Below are 15,144 nucleotides of genomic sequence, written 5' to 3' on the forward strand. Positions count from 1 at the left end.
CTGACACACAAACAGTGTCAAAAACACAGAGATATTCCATATTCCATGGAACGGCAGGAGCAGGGAAACTGTCCCTCCTCCTTGGGGAACAGAATGTGCAGTGTCAGCCACTAAATATGTCACTCTTGGCCACAACGGAGACAGAGAGACACATCAGTGGAACATTTACATGCAGTCAACAATGAAGAATGAGAATGCAGGCAGAATAAACAGCTGTGCTTGGCCTCCCTGGACGCTTCATCTAAGAGACAGTGCTTTAAGAACAGCCCCATGTGACTGCTCTTCTATCATAAGACCCGTCTGCTGCCCCGCCCTCACACAAGCTGGGGGCTCTCTCATCATTCTGAGCACCAAGTCAACACTTGGTAACTTTCATTACTTTTCTCCCTGCAGACTCAGGATTTTCAAGCTCTACCTCTTTGTTATATTCTATTTTCCACAGAATAGTCTGATTTATTTATTTTTTGTTTGTGACAATACACAGTAATATTTAAATCATTTATTTTATTTTGAAGACTTTATTTTAAAGCGTCTTTGCACCACCTGAGTGTAAATGAGTCATTTTGGCTGTAAATATATTTGAGGACTACTTCATCGCAGTCACCTGAAGCGGGCCCCCCCCTCCCCGCGGACATGGCTGACCCAGCCGAGTGCACCATCAAGGTGGTGTGTCGCTTCAGGCCGCTGAACAAGTCGGAGGTGGCCCGGGGAGACAAGTACATCCCGAAGTTCAAGGGGGATGACTGTGTGCAGATGGCGGTGAGTGTGCTGTGGCTCTACTGGGGACCAGAGGACAAACTTTTCAATGATTACAAGTCAGATTGTGATCAATACAGACATTAACTGTGTGCATGACTGTCCGGACAGACGTGGTCCTTCTCTCTGGAATTCACAAATGCCAAACGCAGCTTTAGAATTCCTGAATCCCTCTTAATGAAAGAGTTTGGTCTAGACCTGCTCTTTATGGAAAGTGTCGAGATAACTAATGATTGTTGTTAGGACCAGCACCTGCACATCAGGGGCAGTGCACACTGAAGGCGATGCCAGTTGTGAAGGTTAAGATGTCTGTGTTAAGACGAGACAAGACTGCAAGAGTGGCCGTGATGTCCATCCATAAGATGCTGTGAGCCGAGCTGCACGTCTCTTTACGGCAGATATCCTGTTTGCAGCCATAAGTCTATGTATGCAGCAGCAGAGAGGTCTAAGGTTATCAAAGTTGGGTGAAACTGGTAACAGGAGGGTAGGTTAAGCTTCCAAAGCTACCCCACCTCGACATGAGCATAAAGTGTAAAGTGACATAGCCTGAAGAGCAAAATGTGCCAGTGGAACCGTGAAAGCCTGAGAAATTTGTTAAAACAAACAGCAGCTGTTTATCTGACGGTGGGCGTGGTGTCAGCGCCCCCAGCAGACATGCCCCCAGCACCTCAGGACAGAGAATGCTGCTTTTCAGGATGTGGAAATCTAATTTTAATACTGTTTTCTGTCATGTGACAAACTGAAAACACACATTTATTTAATGGACTTCACCAAAAAAAAGGGCATTTAAATGTCAGATCAGCTTCCTGGAAGGATTCATGAATCACTGGACCAAACTAAGTACAAAATTCTAAGAATTTATTGTGATTGTAAATCAATCGTTGTGAAGACAGAACATTTATTAGGGAGTTTCTCCAGATCAGCTTCACGTTGTCTCCAGATCTGTTTCACGTTGTCACATACATATTGTCAGACTTGTCAACAGTCTTGACTACTACTGTTTCACTCATACAGCAGTACTGTATGGTTAATGCATCCTTAGGCTGCTAATGTGTTTCCAGGGGCTGATGGATAATGGGTCAGGACAATGGTATCATGCTAACATGTTAGGGTGCCGTGTTAGCAGCAAGCGTTGGTGGAGCTGAAACACGATACCCAGCTTAGGCTGGATGTTGAGCCGAGTTATCAATCTGCATTCATTTATCAGTGGAGTGCATGATAAACCTTCCAGAACAAAAGCAGGGAATTATGATTCAGTAATAGCAGTGGTAGGGCGGGTCGTCCCTCAATCGGAAGGTCAGTGGTTCGATCCCCGGCTCCTGTGAAGTCAGCATGTCGAAGCACGAACCCCAACTTGCTCCTGAAGCATAACGTCAGTGTGTGAAAGAATAATCTCCTCCAACTTAGATTCCTCCTGTATGAATGCTGTGTGAATGAGGATGTGATGTAAAAGTCACAGTGACTAGAAAGGTGCTGTACAAATCCAGACCTTTTACCGTTTATATCCGATAGTCTGCTCTTACTGGAATGCGATGCTAACTTTAGCTGAATAATTGCGCTGCTGTGTCATTATGGAGTCGTTGTAAACGCTAAAAGCATGAAGCGGCGCAAGCAGAGAAGAGTCATGAATCAGTTGTACACCAATATTGATCTAGATATGTCAGCTCCCATTAGCCACCATAAGCTACCAGTCACACCAAACCAAATACCAGTGTGTCACATTGAACATTGTTTCAAAAACTGACTAGTCTTGATTTTTCTAAACCAAAATAAGCAAGTTGCAGCCTGTTAGCCATTGTAGACATTGTCTTTTGTTGAATAAAGCAGATCTCCTGTACTTTATCCTCTCATATCATGAATTATGCATTAAAATCTAATAGGACTTGCACAGTGTATAGACACACATATGCTGACACAGTATTTCCACCATTTTCAGACACCAAATATTAGTCCCTGCTCTCCTGCCATGGGTCTATAAAGCACAACATAGTAAGACCATCTACGCCCACCTCTTCTCTTCTGAAGGCCAGAGGGCCAGTTTAAAGTGGTGTTGTTACCACGGAGGCACACTGATTGAACCAATGTCTCCCCCGTACAGCGGCCTGATCTAGAGTTATGTAGGTTGAGTGTAGCCATATGGAAACAGATGTTATCACCCCTGCTCCTCTTCTCCGCAGGGTAAACCGTACTACTTTGACCGCGTGTTCCAGTCCAATACAACCCAGGAGCAATTCTACAATGCTGTGGCTCAGAAGATTGTCCGAGGTAAGATGTGCAGTGGATACAGACGTAGTCTCAGTGGTTGTCTGACACACTAACGCCCGGTAATGTATTGTATTCTGCCTTCGTCTTGATGTGTCCAGATGTTCTGGATGGCTACAACGGGACAATATTTGCCTACGGGCAGACATCCTCCGGCAAAACACACACAATGGAGGTAACAGAAAGAATCAGCCCATTGCTTCCCCCACTAGACAACATTACTAAAAATAGTAGTTTGCTCCGTGCAGTCTTGTTTAGACATTTTCATGTAATTGTCTCTCGAAGGGGGTGCTCCATGACCCAGACATGATGGGAGTCATTCCCAGACTCGTTCAAGACATCTTCAACTACATTTATTCCATGGACGAGAACCTGGAGTTTCACATCAAAGTACGTTAAAACGTCTCAGTCAGGCGCCTTTGAAAGTCAGCACGCACTCATCTTAATGTTTATGCTTCATTTCACTGGAAGCTTTTGCTTTGCAGGTTTCATATTTTGAAATTTATTTGGACAAAATCAGGGACTTGCTGGATGGTACGTACTATGTCCGCCATTAAGAGCCCGATGCATGCAGCGTGATTGGTTCAGACGTGGTGTTTTACTGTGCTTCTCCTCCACAGTCACAAAGACCAACCTCTCTGTGCACGAGGATAAAAATAGAGTGCCCTTTGTCAAGGTGAGGCATGGGGATTCCTCTCAGGTTGACAGACGTTACTGGAGATGCAGCATTAATTGTTTCCAATTAAGTTCCCCAAACACACAATCACATGCTTGTAATGAATTAGCTGCAAATGAGATCATCAGAGAACATGATGAAATCATGTGGGACTTTCTCAGTACAGACTTTTTACAATCATTGTGTTTAATGGAACAGGATTTTTATCTTTCATATCGTTCTCAATTGTACGTTCCATATAGTTCAGTGGAAGAACTGTGGCAGATATTAAACACATTAAGATGAATGAGGCAATAAGATGGCCCCCTCTTCAGAAGCATCTCTCTGAAAGCTTAAGCTCGGAGCGGGATGTTCTGCTGTCCTCTGATGCTGATAATCGTGTCTCTGTGAAGCTGCAGCTGCAGGGCCGATGAACCCAGCCTTTCCTTGTGATTGCATGTGTCCTCAGGGCTGTACTGAACGTTTCGTGTGCAGTCCTAACGAGGTCATGGAAGCCATTGATGAAGGCAAAAACAACCGGTCCGTGGCTGTCACAAGTGAGTTCATACATTCGGCGCCTCTCATGGGATCAGCCTCACCGGGTCTCCTGACTGCAGCGAGACTGTATCAGTCAGTAATCAGTAGAGACACTGTCTGTGTAGTGAAAATAGCATGGCATGTAATGCTCTCTGTGTGATCGTGTATTTTTAATCTTGGACAACTGTCTTCACATGACTTTTTTTTTTTTTTTTTCACATCTAAACGTTTGTTAGGATGTTGTCACTGAACCTCGTCAGCTTACAGTACAGTGAATTAGCCTCCACTAATCTTCAGCTTAAGTTCAGATCTTCATTGTTTTTGGCTCCCCTCAACATGAATAGAATAGAAGGAAACCAGGAAATCAGTAACTCAAACGCAGATTTTAAAAAGCATGGTTGAAACGGAGGCAGCAGATATCCTGACTTTTAGTGTCCAAGTAGGAACTTTTCAACTTTTCCTCACAAATCAGCTCGTTTCATGTGTGTTTTGCAGCTGGTATTCATGAAGTCGTGTGTGTGTGTGTGTTTCTGTCTGCGTCAGACATGAATGAGCACAGTTCCAGGAGTCACAGCATCTTCCAGATCAACATCAAGCAGGAAAACCTTCAGACTGATCAGAAGCTTACTGGCAAGCTGTACCTCGTCGATCTGGCCGGAAGTGAGAAAGTACGTTTGCTGTCAGTCATCGTGCTAGTTGTGCGAGAAGTCGTGTCAAATAATCACTGTGTTAGATTCTGGCTCCAGCCTCACTCTGAGGTTCTCCTTGTGTGATTCAAAGGTGGGTAAGACTGGAGCGGAGGGCACAGTGCTGGATGAAGCCAAGATGATCAACAAGTCTCTGTCTGCCCTGGGAAATGTCATCTCAGCTCTGGCAGAGGGCTCGGTGAGACAATCGACACTTCCCGGGGGAGAGACTGGTCATGTGCTCGCATCATAACTGCCGCTAATCAGTGTGTTTAAGAGGGAGAATGGGATTAAAAGATTATGATTAGGATTCCCACAAAGGAGAAAGCTTATTAGTTGGGGTTATATATTTAAAATGATAATAATGATGGCTTTGGGAATGCTATACTCTGACAAATATATTATAGCTAAAATGAAATATGGAAATATTGAAATGATCTCAGTAGGAACTCCACCTGTGCCCTGTGGATTCTCTGTCAGACATATGTACCATACAGAGACAGTAAGATGACCAGGATCCTGCAGGACTCCCTGGGAGGGAACTGTCGGACCACTATGGTCATCTGCTGCTCACCCTCCGCTTTCAATGATGCTGAGACCAGGACCACACTGCTGTTTGGACAGAGGTACACACACACACACACACACGCACACACACACACACTGTATGGAAATAAGAAGAATCGTTTTAAGATGATGTACAACTAGAACATAAGGTCAGGGGTCTCTGTGTGTTAAGGCCCGCCATAAAGAGTTGTAACTGCAAACAGAGCCGTTGACAAAGAAACTATATTTAACCCTTTCATGCATAGAGGTCACTACAGTGTGCAGCTATTCACAAGCTGTTTTCTTGTAAATGCATGAGTTTTGATGGCGTAGTTGCACATCAGCCGCTACAGTGGATGCTACTGTATCCTCTCATACACTGACTGCTACCCAGTGGGAAGCCATAGCAAGTGGGGAAAAAAAAAAGAAGAGTGAAACCAAGATGGTGGACAGACAGACAGAAACACCAAGCTGCTCATTTCTTTCTGTTCAAACCTTCTATAAAAAGAAACCCTTGCAAGTAAGAAAAATATGGTGACATCAAGTAACATCTAAGGAGTCATGCAATTGCTAAATTTTCCAGGTATTGATTTTATATTGGGAGGAAATTATGATTAATCACATGTCCACTGAGGTGTACATCATGCATCACTAGCTATATTTCTACTACTGGACATGTAAATATATCTTTATAAAATATGACTGAGGTTATAATAATTCAAGCATGAAAGGGTTCATGTAAACCCTTCAATCCACAATCCTGTTAATCCTCTACGTATCTGCACCTTGTGCAGTCCAGTGTGTGTATGTATGATCGCTGCATCACTATTTTTGACCAAACAAATGAAGAGTCTGTTGTTATCCAACAGCCTGTTTGTGTTTTTACCATAGCCAGTCACCACCCATAAAAATTATCCCATAACTGTCGCGCATCACATTTCCATTGCACTGAAAAAGGGAGTTGAGGATACGAGATGAGAAGTGTAGCAGGTTGGTGAATTTTTCCACAGTGAAATGAAACATTTTCACAACAGAAACACTTTCCTGAAATGACTGGGCACACAGACAGGGGGGGGAAAAAAAACACTTGCCCATCCATGCACATATTGCCATATTTGGTCTGTTGACGTGGGAAGCCAGGTAGGGATCAAATTCTTGTTACTGCACCAGTGCGTCCCAGAGGTTGGACAATGAACCACCATGCTCTATAAAGACCAGCCAGGTTTCCTGTTTCTCACTGCTTCCACTGCATCAACCTTCTCATTTAACTGTTGGCAAATATTCCCGAAATGTCTAAATGTTCCGTTAACGCACCCCTGAAGAAGCTGCCTCCTGACGATCAGATGATTGTCTGTGTTAATCAGAGAGAGTATCTCATCCCTGACGTCCCTTAACGGCCTGAATTAGCCTGAATGATGAAAAACAAAGACTGTGAAACGGAGTTGCTGTCATTTTCTCCCCTTCCTTTCACACCAGGGCGAAAACCATCAAGAACACAGTTAGCCTGAATGTGGAGCTCACTGCCGAGCAGTGGAAGAACAAGTGGGAGAAAGAAAAGGAGAGGAACAAGACGCTGAAAAATACAGTCACCTGGCTGGAGACGGAGCTCAACCGCTGGAGGGGCGGTGAGGACGCCGCGTCTCACGTGTTTCTATCCTCTATCACGGCCTAGGTTAAGCAGAGCGAGAAGGGACCACGTTTGGGGAAAGAATATCTGCTCATGTGTTATCTTCATCCTGATATATACTCGCTGAGATTTAAGATATATTTTAAGAAGAATCAGCCCCTGTGAATTCCTCTCCTTGCTTCAGCAGATTTTCTTAGCGTAGCTGTCCAACCAAAGAAGCAAACTATGTCCTGATATATCGAGTTTTAAAAGCAACACAGTGCAGCAATGTTCCATGTGAGGCGAAAAAAGGCTATAAAAATGGCAAAGCACTTTCAGATTTAGTATCAGTATCGTCTCTTTGCAGTGGTCGTGCTTTAGGCTTGAAAGAAACATGCTGAAGACAGAAGAGGAACGAAAGAAAGCATCCGTTGTTTGCAGATTAACAATGCTGGTAGCGGTGCAGATATCTTCAGAAAATGTGCACGATCATGTCGGCCTTGCACCAGTGTGAAGACATGAGAAATCTAGAAGTGTCACAGGTCTTAAAACAGAGGTTTGATTGAGGGAAGAGCAGAGGAGGGACAGGACGCACGGCAGACAAACCGGGAGGCTGGGACTGATGCCCCTTTCTGCTGCCCCCTGCAGGAGAGAGCGTTCCAGTAGATGAGCAGTTCGATAAGGAAAAGGCCAAAGCGGAGGTGAATGCCTTGGACACTGCTCCCAACAACGATAAGGCAGCACCCACAGCCAACGCCGACAGCCTCCCTGGAGTCAAACTGACAGACGCAGAGAAGCAGAAGTATGAGGCAGAAATGGCTAAGCTCTACAAAGAGATGGACGACAAGGTGAGGACGCATCATGTTTGGTTTACTGAGAGTGTCTCTTCTATGTGGTGAGTGATCTCACCTCCTACTACCTGTTGGGAGGTTGTGTCTAGTGTACGCACACACACACACTTACCACACTGCCTGTAGCAGTATATTGACAGTATATTGGAGTGTTCATGTCTGAATGTCGAGCAGAATAATGCATTGATTAGCACAGCAGAGCTCCTAAATGAGGAAATGTGACATGAATAAATCCATCACAAGAATATCACATTACATAGAAACTATGCCTGAGCAGTAACACGGTGCTAATGTGTTGTCATGCTGGACATGACATGTTTTCATCCCCTGACCATGTTCTGATTTCTCAAGTGATTCGTGACTATATATTGTGTAGTGGATCCAGTGAATGCAGATAAAATATATTGGAAAGAATGGGATGATAATAATAAATAATAAGATATAACTGCACATTGCCTTAGACAAGCTATCCTTATATTGTTTAATTATCATTTAATATCACAATGATAATATTAATAGTTAATAGTGTATATTTGGTCATAATTCCATCGTTGATTCATGGCGGTGGTGTGTATATATACAAGGCCTGTCCACGTGGACTCAAGTGGAATCAGGAATCTGGTGACTTTAGTCTTGACTTGATAAAATCTCAAACGTTAGGATTCTAAAAAGTGTGCAAATCAAAAGTGAAGCCCTTAATCATCATGTTATTAAATTAGATATGAAGAGGGGAAGCTGTCCGTTAGCTAATGTTGGTGCACCTGTCTCTTCCAAAGTCATCTCACATCTGACACATTATTATTGTGATGGAAATAGAGATCATAGAAATGTAATGTGTCTGATGTAATAATATATAAGTGATGTAACAATATTAAAATGTAGACAGTGAAATAGATACCCACTATGATATTTCTAATGTTGCTCAAATTTGTCTCTTTACTATTCACACTCTACATAATGTGATGCTCCTCACTGCCAGCAGGTGGCATGATTGGCTAGATCTCCCCTCCCAACCTCTCTCTCTCTCTCTCTCTCTCTCTCTCTCTCTCTCTCTCTCTCTCTCGCTCTCTGTCCAACCCACACCCAACAAGAACCCAGACAGAAATCTGCGCCCAGTTCTGTTCAAGGTTTCTTCCCGTTAAAGGGAATTTCTTCTTTGCCCCTGTCGCCTAATGCTTGTCGCTGCTCACATGGGGATTCTTGAATCCTTCATTTTAAGTTCTTGAATTGTTGTGTCTCTGTCTTAATTAAAGAATGTGGTCTCGACCTGCTCTTTATGGAAAGAGTCTTGTGCTTACATTTTTTTTTTTTTTGCTATATAGATAAAGATTGACTGATGGCACTCGGCTGTGGTTGTTGTGGAGATACATGAGTGATGCTACTTTTAATGTGTTCCCATCCTCCCCCTCCCCCTCCAGGACGAAGAGATCAACCAGCAGTCCCAGTTGGCGGAGAAGCTGAACGAGCAGTTGTTGGACCAGGAGGAGGTGATCCATCCTCCCTTTCCCTGTTAGCACAAACTCAGTGTGACAGCAGACAGCAGACCACCATTAGCCTCAGGAAACACAGTGGAGCCACCCAGACTGAACAATATGAGTTTTTTTTAGGTGGACAGAAATGTGTTTTGTAGATACTGTTATGAATTTCAGACTTTACTCCCTTTTCACCCTCTTCCCTTCCCAGACTGAGCATCTTTGTCTTCTCCTCCCCCCCGTCCTCACCCACAGCTCTTATCCTCCTCCCGCCGGGATCACGACACCTTGCAAAGAGAACTGAACCGGCTGCTGGCGGAAAACGAAGCCTCCAAGGAGGAAGTGAAGGAGGTGCTGCAGGCCCTGGAGGAACTGGCCGTCAACTACGACCAGAAGAGTCAGGAAGTTGAGGACAAAGCGCAGGAGTTTGAGGCTCTCAGTGAGGAGCTGAACCAGAAATCGGTACTTTTTTCATGGGCTCTAAATTCACTGATTACACGTGACAGTGTGAGGCGTGTCTGTATTCATGCTCTCATCCACCACCAGAGCTCCTTGGCCTCCATCGACTCTGAACTCCAGAAACTGAAGGAGATGACCAACCATCAGAAGAAGAGGGTCACTGAGATGATGTCATCATTGCTCAAAGACCTGGCTGAGATAGGCATCGCCGTGGGGAGCAATGACATTAAGGTTAGAGTCCTGGTGGTGGTCACATTTGGTAAATACTCTAGAAACTAAGAATGCAGTGGCATTTGGTGGAGCAACTGAAGTTTCCAAACAATACTTGCTTAAATCAGAGATGCATTTGTGTAGGACTGCAGCATGTTTCCATTTCTATTATATATCTATATTTCTAAACCATGTGATGTTTTGCAATAGTTAACAGTATATTTTCTGTCAACTGACTAAGCAATTAATTGGGTTTATTTATTTTGTTTAATGTGACAAATACCACATATCACATCTGCCCACAGCCCAAGGTCACATTTTCAGAGAGCTCTTTGTGTCTCGGACCCAAAGATTTGAGATCTGCTGTACTCTGAGCTGGAGGCCTTTGTCTCTTGTCCACGCCTCAGAAGAAGAGACAGGTCGAGGGTCTCTTGTGGAAACTTACAACACAGCCAGTTTGGAAATGTCATTTGCCTTTCAGTACTGAAGTTCTGAGCGGTAGTTTAGCCTCAGTCTAAGCTGGAGCGGCACTCTGTCCATCAGTCCCTTAGTGACTCTTAGATTCTGTCTTTATTGTGCTGTGCACATCTCTGAAAAATACCAAGAGTGTAATAGATTACAGACCAAACACTGAATTACAGAATCAGAAAATGCATCCTCAGATTAATCAGTAATGAAAGTGATTGTGATTTTACCCTTGATTTATCGGATTTCACTACACAGGGCTTTCTGTATATAAAGTCAATGGCTACTCATTTGTAGAAATAGAAGAGATAAGTCATTTGAAAAGAAAATATTGCTCAGAGCTATTCATACAGAATGACTACGACCAAACATGAAGCACACAATCGTCTAAGGTTTTACTTACTGTGACCTCTCAGCACCAGGAGAGCAGCGGCCTCATTGATGAAGAGTTCACTATGGCCCGTCTCTACATCAGTAAGATGAAGTCAGAGGTGAAGACAATGGTGAAGCGCAGCAAACAACTGGAGAGCACTCAGGCTGAGAGCATCCACAAGCTGGAGGAGACAGAAGTGGAGCTGACTTCCTGCCAGCTTCGCATCTCCCAGGTAACTGCCGCTGCTCACCACCGCTGCCTCTGCCAACACACTGACAAATGTGGCACTTGATGGGTTTTTGTAACACTGTTAGAACTATTACGGAGTTTGGTTTCTAATCATTTTCATGTTTTTTTTTGTTGTTTTTTTTCATTTCGCTATTGGTGTCCAGTATGAAGCCAAAATCAAGTCCCTGACAGACTCCCTCCAGAATGTCGAGCAGAAGAAAAGGCAGCTGGAGGAAAATGTGGACTCTCTGAATGAGGAGATAGTCAGGATCAAGGCCCAGGGTAAGCACGGCATACTATGCTGTCATAAACCAAATCCAGCATTGACCTGTTATGGTGCTCTCTTGTTGTGATATGTGCTGGAAGAATGTGTCGTGCTAAACTGACTGACTGAGTCACTTGATTGAAGTCTGTTAGGCCCCAAAACTCAGACGGAGACCTGTTCAGATGTCTTTCCCGGAGCAAAGATGTCGTCTTGACATGTGTCGGGTTTATAGCGGAGTTTTCATAGTGTGTGTTTTTTTTAGTTAGAATAAAGTAAATAAATACCATCAATAAGAAATGGGCAGTCAGATTTAAAATGCTTTTTCGTCTCCTTCCAGAGAAAGTCAACACCATGGAGAAGGAGAATGAGATCCAGTCAGCCAATGAAGTCAAGGTAGTGGACCACTATTCTGTGCCTTCCCTGTGTGTCGTCCAGCCAGAAGGTGTGGTTGTAGCTTGTTTGCTTGTATGTCTCCAGGATGCTGTGGAGAAGCAAATCCAGTCTCACAGAGAGACCCATCAGAAACAGATCAGCAGCCTGAGAGACGAGCTGGACAGCAAAGAGAAGCTCATCACAGAGCTGCAGGAGTAAGACACCGCAACCGTGAACACTTTTTCTGTCTAAGTGAATCTGAAAATGGTTCCGTACTGATTCTCCATCACTGGTGTGCGTAGTCTGAACCAGAAGATCATTCTGGAGCAGGAGAGCCTGAGGTTGGAGCATGAGAAGCTGAAGGCTGCCGACCAGGAGAAGAGCCGCCAGCTGCAGGAGCTCACGTAATGCGTCTACGTGTGGTCTTCTACCACCTGCTGTTTGATACCTCTGTACGCATTTACTAACGTCCTGTTTGCTTCCTGAAGGGTGCTGCAGGACAGACGGGAGCAGGCCACGCAGGACATGAAAGGTCTGGAGGAGACTGTGGTCAGTGAGCATTTTGCCTCCTCTCTGCGGTATCTGAAAGTTGCAGTTTGTGCCTTGGCATGGCACATGTCATGTACTTATTGTGTCATTTCCTGTTGGTAGCAAATGGAGCACGAAGTGTTACCATAAATGAAATGAATGGAAAATGAATTTTTCTCTTAGCTGGGTGTTTTTTTTTTTTTTTTTCCTCCACACAGGCCCGAGAGCTGCAGACCCTCCACAACCTCAGGAGACTTTTTGTTCAGGACTTGTCCACAAGAGTCAAAAAGGTAAAGGTCCCACCAGTGTGTACATGTCCTCCTCGTTCTCTGTCCTCATCACCCTGTGATGTGAGATGTCGTCTCCACCACATACTTCATATTTCCCTTCATGCGCCGGCTGCGCTCCATTTAGTTTGCACCATGATAAAATTTTAATGAATCCTGGGAACACAACAGAAAGTGTCTGCGATAACTAGGCCATGGGATTCTTCAAAGGTAGCAGCTGTAAATTAGGGACCCTCAGCATGGTGCTTGTCTCCCGCCCTCAGGCTGAGGCTGGATGAGATGAACAAAGGCAGCACAGGCTTTCCTGAAAGACGCACAATATGCCGTGGTGCCGCACCCATCCAAAACCTGCTACTCATCATCTCATTTAGCCACAAATGGGATGGACTCAGGACTTTTGGTTACAGACGTTGGATGAATAAATGAATGCAGAGGCAGCCCATGGATTTATATAAAGCTGTATGTTGTGCTCAAACAGAATGCTCTGGTGGATGCAGATGGCATCGCTGTCCAGAAACAGAAGATCAGCTTCCTAGAGAGCAACCTTGAGCATCTCACACAGGTTCACAAGCAGGTGAGAATACGTCCAAACACACAGTTACCACGGCGCTCCCTCTCTGAACTACAAGTGTCGTCTAAGAAATCCTTCTCCGCTCACTCTTCGTGTCATCTCTGTCCCCTCTGTAGCTGCTGCGAGAAAACACAGACCTTCGTGGAGAGATTCCTAAAATGGAGAAGCGCCTGCGGGCCATGGTTGAGCGGATCAAAGCCCTAGAGGCCGCTCTGAAGGAGGCCAAAGAGAACGCCGCCCGCGACCGGAAGCAGTATCAGCAGGAGATGGAGCGCATCAAGGACACTGTCAAGCCCAAAAACATGGGCAGGAGAGCCTCGATAGGTAGCCGGACACACATGCAGAGCTGTATCATCAATTAAATGAATGGTTTCATGTTTTGTTTCCTTCAAATTCAGACAAAGAAGTGACAAGTATGTGCACAATAATATGTGATGTCTCAAGCCCACATGATCTGTCTGCGTCCCACACAGCCAAGCCAATCAGACCAGGCCAGCTGTCAGGAGCTCCCATGAACCCCTGCATCAACAGGTCCAACCTCATCCAGAACAACCAGCCTGCTGGCATCAGGGGAGGAGGCAACAACAGGTGAGAGGAAACACACGATACATATGAAGCCAGCGTTGTGTTCAGGGCCTGCTTAATCAGCCGCATGAAGACGGCAGTTTGTATTTTTATTAGGTTTAATTCCTTCTCTCCTGTTTTTTCTCCTACAGCAGCTGAGGAAGCCAAGAAGCCAAAGCCCCAGATGCAAGGACGTTTCACTGAAAATACGGAACTCAAATCACGACCACTGAACTAAGCTTCCAACATCAAAGTGTGTATATACTCTATGTACTGTAAGTAAGTTAATGCAGCAAACTCAGCACACAGTGCAACAAGTTGCGCTAACAGCAGCCCCCTTCTCCTAACCTGTACCGACATGAATGGACCTGTCAGGCCTCGGTGGACACGAGAAGACCCCCCCCCCCACAGTCATGCTGCACGGTGAAGAGAGCACAGGGCCTGATTCTCCACTCTTTGCTTTCATAGTATATTTATCAAGGGTTCCTTTGCTTTGACACCGACTGTGGATTGATTTCTTAACTGTATCTGTTGAGCAAGTGTTTGCATACTTAGCCTCGTGTCTTGCCTGACTGCTCTTACTAATGTGAGCCGGACAGTGTATGATGGATACTTCCCCCGTAGCGCTCCATCAGCTCTGTCGTAGCGACCCTTTACCCATCCCTGACGCCTTCTACTGAATGTTGAGTTAAAGCTTCTGAAGGAACATTTACTTCATTGAAACATCTGACTGGACCACTTGAATTCGGTCCCTAAATCTAAAGGCCCCGCTGAAACGAACCTTTCCAAATGCTTATGTGATTCTCATGCACGGACCACTGGAGATATTATTGATGACTCAGGATGTAGCAGCCCAGTGCGTGACTGTTCCACACGCTGTGAGTAGACCCAGTCACTGCAGTCTTACTCTGTTAACAGGTAATAAATTTCAGTTGGAAACCTTATTGCTTTCCATTCATTTGCCTTCATCAGCATCCAAGGAAACACACGGGGGGGGGGGGTTCCTACGGAAGAAAAAGGTTGTTCATCAGTGGAAATGGGTTAAAGACATTTTACAATTCCAGAGGGGAAGTGAGTGAAAGCATCAGTGCTTCTGACCCACTCAAGTCAGCCAGGCTGATTTCACTCCTTTTCTAATCCTGCTGGATGGGGGGGGGGGGGCATTTTTGTCATGTTACAGGCTGTGGCTTTAAGGAAATGTCTTTAAATCCTGTATTTTAAATATTGTCCTCATCCTTTTTAGACTTCATCAAAAGTTTAACAGGGGAAACTCCATCAATGATCCCTTAGAGTCGAGGCTAGGTAGCACCCAGCAGGGAGGTGTAGGAGTGGGGGGGTGGGGTGGGGGGCAGGCTCTGCACCTCTCTGGCAGACGGGTGGGACGGCAGCGACCGACCACAGCAGCGTCTGCGACGTTTGAGACCACAATTGCGTCAAGTCAAATGCAAACA

The 15,144-nt window shown here is 45.0% G+C and overlaps 1 protein-coding gene across 1 annotated transcript; it reads left to right on the top strand.

Moving 5' to 3' along the window:
* Positions 1–633: 633 nt before the first annotated feature.
* On the top strand, positions 634–13,721 carry LOC139220840 (kinesin-1 heavy chain-like). The gene is made up of 25 exons (XM_070852694.1): positions 634–759; positions 2,934–3,021; positions 3,120–3,193; positions 3,304–3,408; positions 3,504–3,552; positions 3,639–3,694; positions 4,143–4,230; positions 4,754–4,878; positions 4,991–5,095; positions 5,377–5,522; positions 6,919–7,067; positions 7,697–7,896; positions 9,318–9,386; positions 9,627–9,833; positions 9,918–10,061; positions 10,922–11,110; positions 11,271–11,388; positions 11,709–11,764; positions 11,849–11,958; positions 12,046–12,147; positions 12,232–12,292; positions 12,490–12,561; positions 13,037–13,132; positions 13,246–13,453; positions 13,603–13,721. Exons 1-25 carry the CDS (start codon positions 634–636, stop codon positions 13,719–13,721), a joined length of 2,862 nt encoding a protein of 953 aa, XP_070708795.1.
* Positions 13,722–15,144: the final 1,423 nt, after the last annotated feature.

The sequence above is a fragment of the Pempheris klunzingeri genome, chromosome 21 (genome assembly GCF_042242105.1).
Source record: "Pempheris klunzingeri isolate RE-2024b chromosome 21, fPemKlu1.hap1, whole genome shotgun sequence".
Lineage (NCBI taxonomy): Eukaryota > Metazoa > Chordata > Actinopteri > Acropomatiformes > Pempheridae > Pempheris > Pempheris klunzingeri.